General features: G+C 35.3%; 1 protein-coding gene across 1 annotated transcript; it reads right to left on the reverse strand.

Moving 5' to 3' along the window:
- Positions 1–2,314: 2,314 nt before the first annotated feature.
- On the reverse strand, positions 2,315–8,411 carry LOC113770125 (mitogen-activated protein kinase 20). The gene is made up of 10 exons (XM_027314494.1): positions 7,844–8,411; positions 6,425–6,833; positions 6,031–6,158; positions 5,859–5,918; positions 5,288–5,437; positions 5,003–5,158; positions 4,524–4,735; positions 4,319–4,420; positions 3,247–3,416; positions 2,315–3,020 (listed from the first exon to the last, which is right to left on the reverse strand). The coding sequence occupies exons 1-10, from the start codon at positions 7,865–7,867 to the stop codon at positions 2,560–2,562; spliced, it is 1,872 nt and encodes a 623-aa protein (XP_027170295.1). The 5' UTR covers positions 7,868–8,411; the 3' UTR covers positions 2,315–2,559.
- Between the last annotated feature and the right edge of the window lie 5,592 nt (positions 8,412–14,003).

Below are 14,003 nucleotides of genomic sequence, written 5' to 3' on the forward strand. Positions count from 1 at the left end.
ATTTCTAACGTAATTAGTATGAAACCCAAAAAAAGAAAAAAGTTGAAAAGATAGAAAGTTAATTCACCAAGCCCTACAAAACTGTGGTCATCAATCTTAACTGGATTGATTCGAAGGCGTAAGATGAGGACATCGACCAAGTCTTCCTGATAGTAATGTATCAAACTATGGTCCTATTCTGTTCAATTCCAAGTGTCAAAAACAGTGTAAAATTGTACGTTTTCTAAATTCAGGTTTGTTTTTTTTTTTTCTTTTTTGTCCAAAATGTCTTCATGATAAGAAGGGCCCTTGCTGGCACATGGTATAATTTTAATTGCTCCATCATCGCGTTTGTCAAATTTTTCATCCTCATGTTCCAATCAGTCTTCTGTTATCACCCATAACTATTACATATTGACATTTTCCCCCCTTTCTACGTATACATAATCAAAATATGAGTTTTCTCTGCGAGTGTCATGCTATTATTTTTGCCTCTTTTGGTTTTACAATTATTCTACATAATTTAAGTTTGGTTTTACAACAAACTAAGTTCCCAATTGATGATCCTATTCCTAGGAACTAAAGATGAGCTTGGGGACTACTATTTTTTTGCTAATTAAGATGCAATGCATGTATCCAGCTAACCATCAGAAGGGATGCATGCATATCCCTATATACTCAGAGAGTCTGCAAAGAGATCATCTTTGTGGGGCATTTCCGTGACAAAGCAGGGATGCAAATCAGGATAGTCCCAGAAAAGCTGTGGGCTGTATACGTATGGGGATGTATTGAATTGTATGGAATAATAATGATTTAATGAGAAGAAAGGGAGAAGAGCTGATGATGCATCCATGCCATAAAATTATGTGCTGCAGTACAGTACATAAATGCAATCACAAGAAGAAGCACAGGGGCATGGGGACGATTGTTTGGTGGCTGGGAAGTCAGATATTGTTTGCGTGGCACTTGTTTTGTTTGGTTGGTTGGTTGGTAGGTAAATGTGACCACTTTTGGCTCCCAAAAAATACAGCATTATTTGGATAGCTATTATTTGACTCCAAATTATTTATTTGCATCACAAATACTGTACTAATTTTTTGACAAATTTTTTTTTATCTTTTCGATCACTTTTTCATCTCACAGCGTAACATGTGTTGCAGTAATTATTTCAAATAATTTTCTATCCAAACACACACCACGAATTAGCCAATTATACGAGTAATTCATCGATCTTTTCTTTCTACATTCTTGCCCTTTAAAAGAATTTTTAAGGCAAACCAATTGTTGTTGTCCTCCTCCTCTGGGAGTCGATGCTTTCTTGTGAAGAGTTTCTACTTCTTCCGAAGCCTGACCAAATAACAACATCAGAAGGTTTCTGCTGCAACGTAAACGCCACAGAAGTGGGGAGTTGCTGCGCTAACTGCTACTGTATGGAATGGCTCCATTTTTGTTCATTAAGTATATTTTAGAATGGGGAGTCGCTTTACCATTTTCTTGCCGTGTCAACTAATATGATGGCTCCAGAAATATGTATCCCGAGCTCACCAAAAACACGCGTGAATCTATTTCAAATTACCATTTAATTCCAGTCTCGCAGGAGTTGGACTATTTTTCTTTTAGAAAATGGAGTTGAACGAAAAACAGGAATAAAAGAGAGCGAGTAGAAGGCTCAAATCAAACCCATTTTCCATGACGAGGACCAAACACCCTAGTGCACCAGACACGGCATTCCTCTTGGAGAGCGTATGGCTTAAAGATAACCCCGACAACCGACCGACCTCAGAATGCCAATTAGCGAGCGGTAATCCTTCATCGATCTACTTCAAAGACAAAGACACTCTCCATTATCCTACAAAATGATCCTAATACAGCAGCAATTGTCCCGTATGCTTCAATTATCACGCCTGATGGAATTGGACCAGTCGATAGGAAGCACACAACAGACGCATGTGGAACCATGAATGTTCCCCTTCCCCTTCCCCCCAACCCCAAAAAGACAAAATCCATGACAAGCTTCTCATCCTTCCAAATCACTAACATCCATTTGACAAAACAAGGCCGACTTTGTGGTGTGGTCACCCTATCTCTTCCCACTCTGCAACTTGCAAATTTGCCAAACTTTGTTCAGGATGATGTCTCTGTATCAGCACCCGTACATCTACAAACCCAGACTCTTGAGCCTTGCTCAAGAGTCTAAGACTTCCCCACCCGTGCGCCCGCGAATTCCACGGAAAACAAGAATCTCAGGCCACACCCTAAGAACACGTGCCATACACAGCAAACTCACAGAGAGACAGAGAGACAGAGAGAGAGAGAGACTGACGCAAGGAGGGAGTGAACGAGAAACCTGGAAACCAAAACTGGGTTTATTGTCTCACTAATATTAATATATCAGGCGAAAACGTAAAAATTTACTGACAGCAAAGGAAGTTGGACCTTTAAAGAGGACAAACATGAAGAACCCTATGTACACTGCGCCACCAGTTCCGAATACTCGATTCTCATCCTCCCATAAAAGGCCAACTTCCCCAGTATACATCCCTATTACCAACTCCTCCATCCCACCTACACCACATTTCACTAATACATCCTAGAGAAACCAAACTGAACAGTTCCTACTTTTCTACTCGCAGCGGCACTCGCAGCTGCTGCAACTCCTATTCCACTAAATTGAGCTTTTGCCTGCAACAAGTTTGTGTCGATTGTGATCCTATCATCAACTTGGTCCACCTTTGTCCCTGGAGTGCGTGTCATGTAAAATGGGTTGCCGTCAATGTTTATTGCTATATCAGGGGCCATTTTTGCAGCCATGCCACATTGAGGCATTTGTCGTCCTTGTGAAGACAAGTTCCTCTCATTCTCCATCACAGATTTTTCCTGCTTTACCGTACCACTACCATGATAACAATATGCAGAAGGGATGACCTGTGGTGGAGGTTGAAGGACAGGGTTTCTGACAACTGTTCTAGGATCGTATGCTTCTTTATTGACATTTCCATTCTCGTATGGTAAGACTGGCCCCACCGCCTTTCCTGGTTTAGCTGCATATCAGGAATTCAAATGTTTAGCCAACAAATGTCGAACACAAAATCCAGTTAGCAGATTGCAGAGAGAGAGATGAGCTGACTTAGTGATGGACAGAGAAATGCTCATGCGAGTAATAGATGCTGTTGTTTTACAACAGTTATGTTCTGGTTAATCAATACTAACTCATAAGGATGATGAACAATCAATTAAACAAAGAGATTGACATGAAAGAAACTGCACCTTGAGGGATCCTCTGCTGTGTCTGCAACGTTCTGGACAGACTACCAGGAAGCCCATCAGAATCTCTGGGATTTCTACAACATGGCTCTTCGCCGTTTTGCCTGTCCTTCAAAGTAGGAGCTCTTAACTGTTCTTTAGAAGGAACTGCATTCGAATGTACAATAGTAGACCTACAAAATATAAGGGAAAATAAAAGACACACACATTGTCGCCATCATTATGCACAGCCAAGTAATGCAATACAATCAAGCTATTCCAGATATGCTCCAAGGTCACCATATCTGATGGACCAGAAGCTGATAAAGCATGTCTCATCATAAAGACAACTTATAGCAAACAAACACGGAACCACAAACACAACTTCACAATAAAGTGTAAATTTTGATCAGATCAAACCATCAAGCCACTTGCTGTAGTTTCCATAGAAAAGGAAACATTTTCCCAATGATATAAAGACAAATTCAATTAGCTTGTCAATAATAACAATCCATTTCTAAGTGAAAAAATTTAAGGCAAATAAAGTTCATATGTATTTCATCTTTTATCAGACAGACTAGGATGCAAAGTTCCAATTTGGTTCATGAAGCAAGAGTCCCCTCACTTTTCTCCAAAGACTAAATATGAGGCTGCTGCTTAATGACCAAAGTACTATTTTGTGCCCCCCGGGGGGGGGGGGGTGGTTCTGGTGCAATCCAGGAAACCTTTTGGGAGTAAAAAAGGAAACCAAATGCATACGGTCTTTCCATAAGCTGTAACACAAGGGAATAGACTGTATAAATTGGATATTCAGTACAATACACTACAGCTTGGACGTTGTTGAACCATTCACTGGACAAGTTTTCTCCAAGTTCCCATGGGGAAAACTCCTCTATATTCTAAACAGGTTTTCTCAATCAAGGCGAACAATCAACTATACATCAACATTTTCTCTAAGCAAATGGAAGTGCTTAACCACGAAACTGGTTGATAACCATCCCAGCCCACAGTTTAACTACTTCAGATTAAAAACTTTAGATATTCAACACATCAAGTTGAGCAAGAAGCAAAACAAACATAAAAGATCTAAAGTTACCTAGGAAGAGAGACATGCTTTCTTTCAAAGGGGATCACTGTACCATTTTTACCACCATTTTCTTCTAGATGTGCAAACTGCTTTCTAAATTGATCGACGGCGCTGAAGAGAGCAGATACACCAAATATCAGTGACAACAAAGTAGACAAGTTGAGAGAGATGCACCACATGCATATAAGATAAGGCACAGAGAAACTCTTACTACCTAGGATAGAGAAAATTAGTCCTTTCTATTCCATTCATGTAATCTTTCAACAGCTGAGGATGATATTCTAGTATTTCGCGGAATATTAATTCCCTTACGTCCTCCTTGGTAACCCTCCTCCTCTCAAATTCAAACTCCATCTTTGAAATAGGTAGACAAGATGGTTCTCTTTCAACTTTGGCTAGTCCCCTGAAGTAAGGATCAGCTAATGCCTATCACAAAATGGTTAGGATGATTATCAACGTTTTATGATCAACCAGCTAGCACATTGAGATGTGAAAACTATCAAAGAGTGGATGGACGAAGCATTGCAGAAAGCAAAGTCTAATAAACTGTACCACAACTTTTTTGAAAAACATGTACAAATCTGAACAAGATAAAGAAGGGAATTTCATATCATGAAGACTAAACCTAAGACTTAAAAGTCTCCGACTTCCATATGAAAAGTAAAGGCAGAAGCATATAATGCCATGACAAACCTCTTCAGCAGTAGGCCGGTCCTTTGGATCAAAAGCAAGCAGCTTTTCTAATAGTCGTAGAGCTAATGGATCTGCATTCGGAAATTTCTGTGAAAAAGGCACAGGCTGTTTCTTCCGCATACTTGTAAGATATCTCCTAGCTTTATCATTTCGAACCTGAACCGAACCCACAACAATCTCAAAAATTCACAGGTATGTGACTGCCAAACATTGAAAGAAGCACATCTTCAAACATAGATCTGTTCTAAAATTAAAAAAAAAAAAAAAAAAAAAGTAGGACCATACTCTAGAAATGGTATCCATAGATGGTGTCCCAAGAAGATCTGTCATCAAATCCAGTTGGTGGACAACATTTTTCCCAGGAAACAGTGGTTTCCCAGTCAAAACCTCAGCAAAAATGCAGCCTATGCTCCAAATATCAATTGCAGGTGTATACTGCATCCCAATGGAACACATTAAAGAAGATAAACAGTAAATGAGCTTCAAATTTTGTGCATATTGCAATATTCTGCACTGAATAAAGCTATCTGGAAGACTTGGACATGCATTTCAGCCAAGGTGTGTCAAACTCACAAATAATTTCCTTAAACCAACAGTTGTTGCCATGAATTTTGACTCCGTTTCACCACAATAACCCGTGGAAAATGTCCCGAAAATCTCAATCTTTCAAATGCATAAGCCAACTATATCTTTATTTTGGTACACAAGCAAAACACCATATTGTATAAATAAGAAAACACTTTTAACTTCAGCTCCATTCAGATTAATTGACCTGGCCAGATGGCACATACTAAATAAAAGTTCACTGTTTCTGTGTCTCAATTTACCAGGTGGCATATACCATGCAGAATCATACCTTGGAGAAAAATGATCCACATAACTCTGGAGCTCTATACCATCTTGTGGCAACATAATCCTGTGATTTGCAGACTATTACTTACAGCAATCTAGGAAAAACAAATCCAAGTTTATCCGTAACGAGAAATCAGAAAAAAGTGACTACGCATAAGCAATGGTTCATTACATACCGTCCAAAACACTGTTGTAGGTGTGTCATTGAATGCAACTCTGGCCAGCCCAAAATCACAAATTTTAAGCTTGCAATTTGCATTAGCCAGTATATTTTTGGGTTTCAAATCTCGATGATAAACATTAGCTGCAGTGTCAGATAACAAACATAAGATGTCTAAACAAGAAGGACAATTATAATCTTGGCACATTTAGAGCCTATAAGAAATAAATAAGCCATAGCAAAGCTAAAAGGAAAATATATAATCCAAGAAAAATACTACATCAATTTTAAAGTGGAAATTTTACTCAACATTGACTTCTAAAGTTACTTCCCAATCATAAACAATTCTAGGTCTGACTGAAGAAGAGAAGACTCAGATGAGTTGGAAAGTGGAATAAGCATTAGGCAACCTGTGTGAATATATTTCAGAGCACGAAGCAACTGGTAAAGAAAAAACTGGTAATGCTCCCGAGTCAGATCATCATTAGCCTTGATAACCTGGTGGAGATCAGACTCCATGAGCTCAAATACAACATAAATATCTTTAAACTCTCTTCTCGAAGGTGGAAGCATAATATGCTTAATTTCAACGATGTCCGGATGACGAAGAAGTCTAAGAAGCTTTATCTCACGGAGAATTCGGGCCGCATCAGAAATGTGCTCAAAAATGTCATGTATCTTCTTAATCGCCACTTTTTCACCTGTATGAGTGTCAATTGCAGAGCAAACAACACCGTAACTTCCCTTTCCAATCACCTCCTGAATCTTATACCTGCTTGCATCACCATATTCAGAGAAGAAATCCATCTCTGTTGAGCTCTGTGAAATAAAATAAACTCAAATTAGTACAAATAGAGGATAGGGAAATTAGTAAACTTGAGCACATAACTAGTAGTTTGCCACTGAACAAACAACTAATTATTCCTTCCAAAGCAGAAACAAAATAACATTTTCTACTTATATTTTGACTACCCTTAATGCCACAATTGTCTCAGAATCTAATCATATTTCAGAGGGACATTATGCTCACAGCATCTCATAGGAAGAACCGAATTGTACTGTATAAATAAGCATAGAAGGAGGAACTATAAATTCACTTTTGCCAGGTGCTTTTCTTGCAGAGTAATTTTCCATCATGTGATCCTCTGAATAATCCACAACAGATTTGGCAAAAGGTAACAAGGATTCTAGACTCTTGCAGATAACCAATTCCAATAACAAAAAGCTTGAATGTCGAGAAGAAAATCTAAACAGGCAGATGATATCCAATCAACAAAAAAAATTTTGTCAAATAAGAAGTTCAGACCAAATTAAACTATATTCTATCCCACAATATTTACTTGATATTGTTAGCATACTGACATAAGGCCAAAAAGAAAAAAAAGCTTCTTATCCTTTCCTTCAACATTGGGAAATGATCTTTTTCACTACTCGAGTAAATCAAAAGAATAAGAGAAATAAATTCATGTGAATTAACAAAACGAATGACAAAACAAGAAAAAAGGCGGAAAAACGACCTTTATACAACAGAATCAGGTTCTTTCATACATACAGAGAGAAATGAAACCATAATTCACAAACATTTCATTCAGGATGTTTAAGATAAGAAAAAGAAGCATTTATTATTCCAGCACAAGAATTGTAACCTACCCACCCCTCCTTAGTGCCCCTCATCAGAATCAACCAACAAACAAATTCACATCATATTCCAAAAAAGAAAAAAAACAAAGTGATTAAAATATATAACTTTTCCACTTTTTTTTGTCGGTTTTCACATGTATATTGGAAATTTCAGGTTTAATTATGATCTCAAGAATAAAAAAGCTCACTTTTTTTCTATGATCAGGCTGCATTTTGGGCAAAATATCCAAAACCCTCTGAAAAGTCAGGAAAAATTTTCAAGGTTTTCGATCAAAATCAATGGAGATTCGTCCAAAACTTCAGCCACATTTGCCCCAGCGGCCACGGCTACGAATCAAAAACGACAAATCCCACCTAGTCCGCTTCGAGTTATTATTCAATTCAACAATTCTGTCCAATTCCCTCATACACTTCTTGTCTTCTCCTCCAATATCCCCGACTTTTCTAAACCTACCACCAAAAACGACGCCGTTCAATTCGTTTTCCTCCTCGCCGCCAACTAAACCAATCAAAATCATAGAAAAATCCTCATAATTATTCAAAGATAATCAAAAACTCAAATTTTCCTATCCGAAAACACCACTCCTCCTCATCAATGCATATATATCGATTTATATATACAATCACGTAAAGAAGATGCACAGCAATTCAAGAAACCCTAGGAGGAGGAAGGGTCGGAGGTGGAGATCTGTCGGTGAGGAGAGAGAAACAGAGAGGGTTTTAGAGAGCGAAAATTAAGGGGTGAGGTGAATTTATAGAGAGAGAAAGTGTGAGCTGGAGATTATATAGCCTATACATTCTCAGCCGTGGATCTAGGGGGTTTTGTGTGTAATATATATGTTTGCACGTGTATGGAGTGAGAAATGCATATTTCCACTCAATTTTTTTTTGTAATTCACACTTTGTTTTATCATATAATTTAATAATTAAAAACTATGATTAAAATGATAGTAAAAGTGTAATTAGTAAAAGTGAGAGTGCAAATAATATTTTTTATATAAAATTATGCGTGTATTTGGAAGGTAAATTTGTTTATTTATTATTGAGGTTTTTTGCAATATCTTATGTGTATTGACATTTTCTTATTGTTGCAGGTATTTGGGATGTATATTCGTACTTATTATTGAGGATTTTTACAATTTATTATGTATATTGACATTTTCTAATTATTGTGTATATTGACAATAGAATTTCAATCTTTTGACGTGCAAAAACTAAATAGTTGATCGAAGCATAGTGTTTGGACATGTGATTATTTAAAAAGAATTTGTCATTTTTAACTATGGTTTTATCTTCTTAATTAATTTATCATTTACGTATACCACATCACAAAATATATATATATATATATATATATTACAGTGAACAATACAAAGAATTTTGAATAATTTTCAATTCAAAGAGACTTTTTTTTTTTGGGAAATTTAGGAGAAGCCAACTCAATGTTGGATTTTTGGAGAATGACAACTACAAGGCTGGAGAATTTCGAACAAAACGATATTAAATTTTGATTTGATTTCTTAAATGGCTCACTATAATTAGCTAGATTTAGGTTAACTGGTGCTTCGAAAGAACTTGTTAATAGAGACCCTCAATGTTAATTTCTCACAAAAGTGAAGTTAATTTACAAAAAAAAAAAAAGTATCTAAATGAAAGATGCAATCGATATAAATATTTATATTCATGTGATAAATTATGTATAAATATAAATATGTGTATTCTCGTGATAAATTAGGTATAATTTAAGTGCAGTAATGGCCCGTGCACTTGTTGGTTGTGCTTGCTTACCATTTGGCATGTACGTAGTTTTCTGGGTAGTGCTCATCTGATATTGGGTTGGCAGGCTATGGTGATATCCACGTGGAGGACAACTGGTAGGAAGAGTTCAAATACCATATGGTTCTGGCTTTTTTTCGGTTTGTTTCTTTCTTTCACTTTGTATTGCTCTTTGACATAAAGTTTGCTAGTGCTCATTGTTTTGTTGCAATATAAAAGAATTAAAGATATAGTGGTAAGTTGCCTTAGATTAGGAACCTTTTTGTTTTTGGGGAATTATTAATAGCTCTGTTTGGATTGTAAATTATTTGTCAAAATTTATTTGCTTACATCATCGTTACAATTTCCAACACACCTTTTCATCTTTTCAATTATCTTTTTATCTCACATATATCATATCACAAAAAGTGCTACAGTAAAAATATTTCAAATAATTTACAATCCAAATAAATAAAGAAATGAATGTTGACAACGTAAAGCAACCATTAAAAAAGACAAAAAGGGCAATGAAACCATGCCCCGGAAAAAATGGTACTAATATTTAAAATATAAAATATTGAGCAAATTATCTGAATAGCCACTAACCTTTTTAAATAGTAATATTTAAACCGCTCAACTTTTAAGAATATGTATTAACTCGCTAAACTTTCAAAAGTGTGAATTTTGGGCATTCTGTCTGTTTTTACTATTAAGTTTGCCAGATTTAAGAGTTGCATGAGTTACAAGACATTATTATCAGATCTAGCAAAATTTTTTATGGTGAAAGCAGGTCAAATTTCACATTTTTGATAGTTTAGCGAATAAATATATGCTCTTAAATATTGAGCGACTAAAACTCTACTATTCAAAAAGTTTAGTGACTTATCCGGCTTATTTGCCCTAAGACCTTTAACATGGCCAACTGTGAATTCATTTTGACTTTCATGTAATGCTGCAAGAATACGGAAGTTTCTGTAATACAGGTGCAAAAACAAAAAACGTATCATAATTCAGTGAACAAAAGACAAACAGCATTCCAAAAGTCAATGAAATATGTTTCAAGATCATCATTCTTGAAAAAGCCCTGAAGGAAGGCCAATACTTCATGTCTGTATTGTAGCTTATCAAATTTAGAAAGTTTGCGTTGTACTTGTGCTTTTGTTTTTAGTTGGTAGTTGGGGTTTTATGGGGAAAGCTTGGCAGCCAGGAAGTCCTGAACTGTTTCTAGCTTGGGTACGAATTAAACCAGCAATAATCTGCAGCCCTATTTGACAAGTTGGTCGAGGTGGTTATAATCTCCATAATCTAGTAAATTGGTATGGAATTAAATGTCTATTAACGAGAAAGGTTAAGCATTTCTAGTGGAATTATATAGACATGTATGGAATTATATGCTTAACCTTTTAAAGTCAGGAGGTGAATGAGATATCAACGAGAAATTCTCTATTTGCTGTATTTTTTAAGTACTCGAGCAGCAAAGTTTCTTCAAATTCTTTTTTTTTTTGGCCAAGATGTGTTGAAATATTTCTTGTCATTGTTCCAAGAGAAAGACAACTAATAAGCTTTGAAGTTTCTTTCATACTAGTTTTCCTTGGTGGGGGCGGGCTTGTTCATCTGTTGTACCTATGTTTTGTCCTCCTCCTAACCTTTCTTGTTCAATGTTCAATTCTAATTAGATGACCGACACTTGGGTACTTTAGAAGGTACCCAATGATGTTATAACCTAGAATCTTTGACATCTCACTTGTCCTAATTGTGCTTCATTTCTGCTAGAATCATCATTGGAGCATTTGTAAATTTAAAGGTTATATGTGTGTTTGGATCGTAGTTTTTTACTAAAAAATTATTATATTTTTTTGTAAATATATTTTTTAATATATTTTACTTCACATGTATCAAATCATTATAATATTTTTTTATAAAATTCAAAAAAATAGTAATCCAAACGAAAAGAATTTTATATGAAATTGAGGTTGGAGACTGTACCAACTTTGTAATTTTTTTTTCGGAGATGATAATAATTATATAACCTATTTTATCATAAATTACAGAGGAGAGGAGCCTAAAACGGTTTGTGTTAGAAACTAGTAGGTACGCCGACCTTATTTAACAAAGACCTTACTTAGATAAAAAGGGGTGTTTTGGTGCCGCCATTGGAATTATTTTCGCTGTAATTGTATCAACTTTACAATTGATGTTGTTCAAGTTTGACTGCAACACCCACTTTGTCAGATTTGTACAGAAGGCTGCTAGTCTGACCACATATTCCATAAACAAAATCAATTCAGTTTTTATAAATTGTACATCTGTTACTTCTCAGTGCCGTGCTTCAGTTAATTTGACATGCAATCACAAGGAAACGGATTTCTCAAAGGAAATTAATATCATTCAATCATTGATTAGTTTTTTCTTTAATAACCAACCCAAAAAAAAAAAACTTAGGGCCCATTTGGCAAGTGAGTTTGTTAGGTATTTATCTAAAATTTTACTGTAACTTACTGTAGAAACTTTTAAAAAAGAATTTAAACTGTGTAAATTTTTGAATATTTTAAAATGTATAATTTAAAATTTTTAAGAAATTTTTTGTACTTACTGTAAGTAAAGTTTTTAAAAAATTTGTAGCAAACAAATTTGATAAACAACTCAAGTGCTAGAATTTCAGCAGGACAAATAAGCTATATATGATTCGACACTCGTCGGCAACTTTTGCCTTATAAAGATCACCAAATGGAGCCCATAGATTAGGCCAAAGTAGCTTCTTTTTTTTTTTCAAAAAAAAAAAAGGTATTTGTTTGTTTATAGACGTTTTGATTCATATGCTTTACTAAAATTGTCTGCTTTAATGTAGCTGTCATGGTTGAGGACAAATTATCACATGAATATATTATCCAAATAGATCCGCAAAAAGGGTTAGTGACTTTGCTTTTCTCAATTTCTCGTTGCATGCAGGAGCAAGATCCGTCGCCAACAATGATTAAAGAACAAGATTTGGCCTAAAAATGAAAAGAAAGAATATATCTTTGGGTTGATAATTACACATGTAAAACACCCAAAGGCCAATAAGTCATCAGTCTCGAAGAAAGCAGATGTCCTGTCATTTTCGGTTAGTCATTCACTTTGTCGACAACAAAAGCTCTTTGTGGTTTCATGTTTTCCGGTGGCGTGAGTAGCAATTCATTGAAGGAAAAATCAATACAATTTGGGGGAAGGAAAGGAGCATCACAAATCTTTCTTTACTCAACTGATTTAAGGGATTCCTAATTCGTTTATTAATCCATAGCCTAACATGTAGTCGCTCAAACAAGGCTGCGCTTGATAAAATTGAAATTTGAAATCTGAAATTTAAAGTTTGAATCTATTAAATTATTGATCAGCCGTAAAGTATTAAATCGAATACATTTGAATATATTTTATATTCAGTGATAAGCGAATAGTTTATCACTTATTTTTGAAAATAAATTTTGTCTAGAAAATTCAGTGCTACTTAATTAATTCATATGTTTAATTGTAGGTTATCAAATACGTCTGAACATATTAAGATATGAATCCATTAAATTTAAATAATTATTTGCTCAAACTCATTAAGCTCTATTCTTGTGTGTGTGTGTTTTTCGCTTTTTTTATTTTTTGTTATGATGGAATTAAAATTAACCTACAATGATGGGATCAATAGTATATGAGATTAATTCGCTCCAACAGAAAAAAAAAATCTAAAATTGCACGAACTTAACGCTTCCCAACAGTAGATCTATTTAAAAATTTTCAGATGTATTGTATTTTTAAATTGCATATCTGATCTGTTAATTCTAATGCATGTTTAATCCATTATTAGAACACCAGTTTATGCTGAACGATTTCTAGCAATTCGTTAATGAAATTTGCTTTTTATTAAAAGAGAAAAACACTTCCCAACTGAAATGTGACATGCACAGCAAAACCCCTCCTTAGAAAACTGCCATCCTTTGTTTTACATCGTTAGGAGCTGTAATGAACCTAATAGGCAATCTCTTACCTTTTCTTGAAGCAAACCCCACGTCCAGTGAACGTTGTTTAACTTCATTATCCAGATTGAAAAATGGGACTTGCCCATTCTTTGCCCTTCCTTTAGATAGATTACAAGTTTAGCAATTTCTCAAGTCTTATTGTCAAATATTAGGATGAGGACTTGTTAAATGTTTGTTAGCACATCTTCTTTAGACTATTTCCTGCCTATTGACTCTATTCTTTAGCCAAGAACCAGACTTGAAGTCTAAGGTATCAAACTTGCCTTCTTATCCGACATCCAAGGGCAAAAGTGAAGAGGACGCGGCAGCATAAATTCTTTATTAGGGTAATCTTTCTTCATGTGAAAATTTCAAGTATCGTGGTTTACTCTTTTTTTTTTTTTTTTTTTTGTGTGTGTGGGAACTTTGGTCAGGTGAAATTAGTTCTAACAAAAACATGATAAGTGAAATTTTGTCTTAAAAATGTTGGATTTAAGTGAATCTGCTCATAGTTAATTTTCTAAGAACCACAACCTCCTGTGACCCGAAAAAAGGATGAGACCAATATATGAGAGCAACTTGCAACTAAGCTTTGATTGGAACCCACAAC

Source organism: Coffea eugenioides, chromosome 5 (genome assembly GCF_003713205.1).
Source record: "Coffea eugenioides isolate CCC68of chromosome 5, Ceug_1.0, whole genome shotgun sequence".
NCBI lineage: Eukaryota > Viridiplantae > Streptophyta > Magnoliopsida > Gentianales > Rubiaceae > Coffea > Coffea eugenioides.

Excerpts from the sequence above, each read along its gene's own strand:
- LOC113770125 (XM_027314494.1), bottom strand. The coding sequence starts at position 7,867 with ATGCAGCCTGATCATAGAAAAAAA. Across the intron at positions 4,736-5,002 it reads ACCGGCCTACTGCTGAAGAG|GCATTAGCTGATCCTTACTT; the intron begins GTTTGTCATGGC and ends ATTTTGTGATAG. Across the intron at positions 3,021-3,246 it reads ACAGCAGAGGATCCCTCAAG|CTAAACCAGGAAAGGCGGTG; the intron begins GTGCAGTTTCTT and ends CCTGATATGCAG.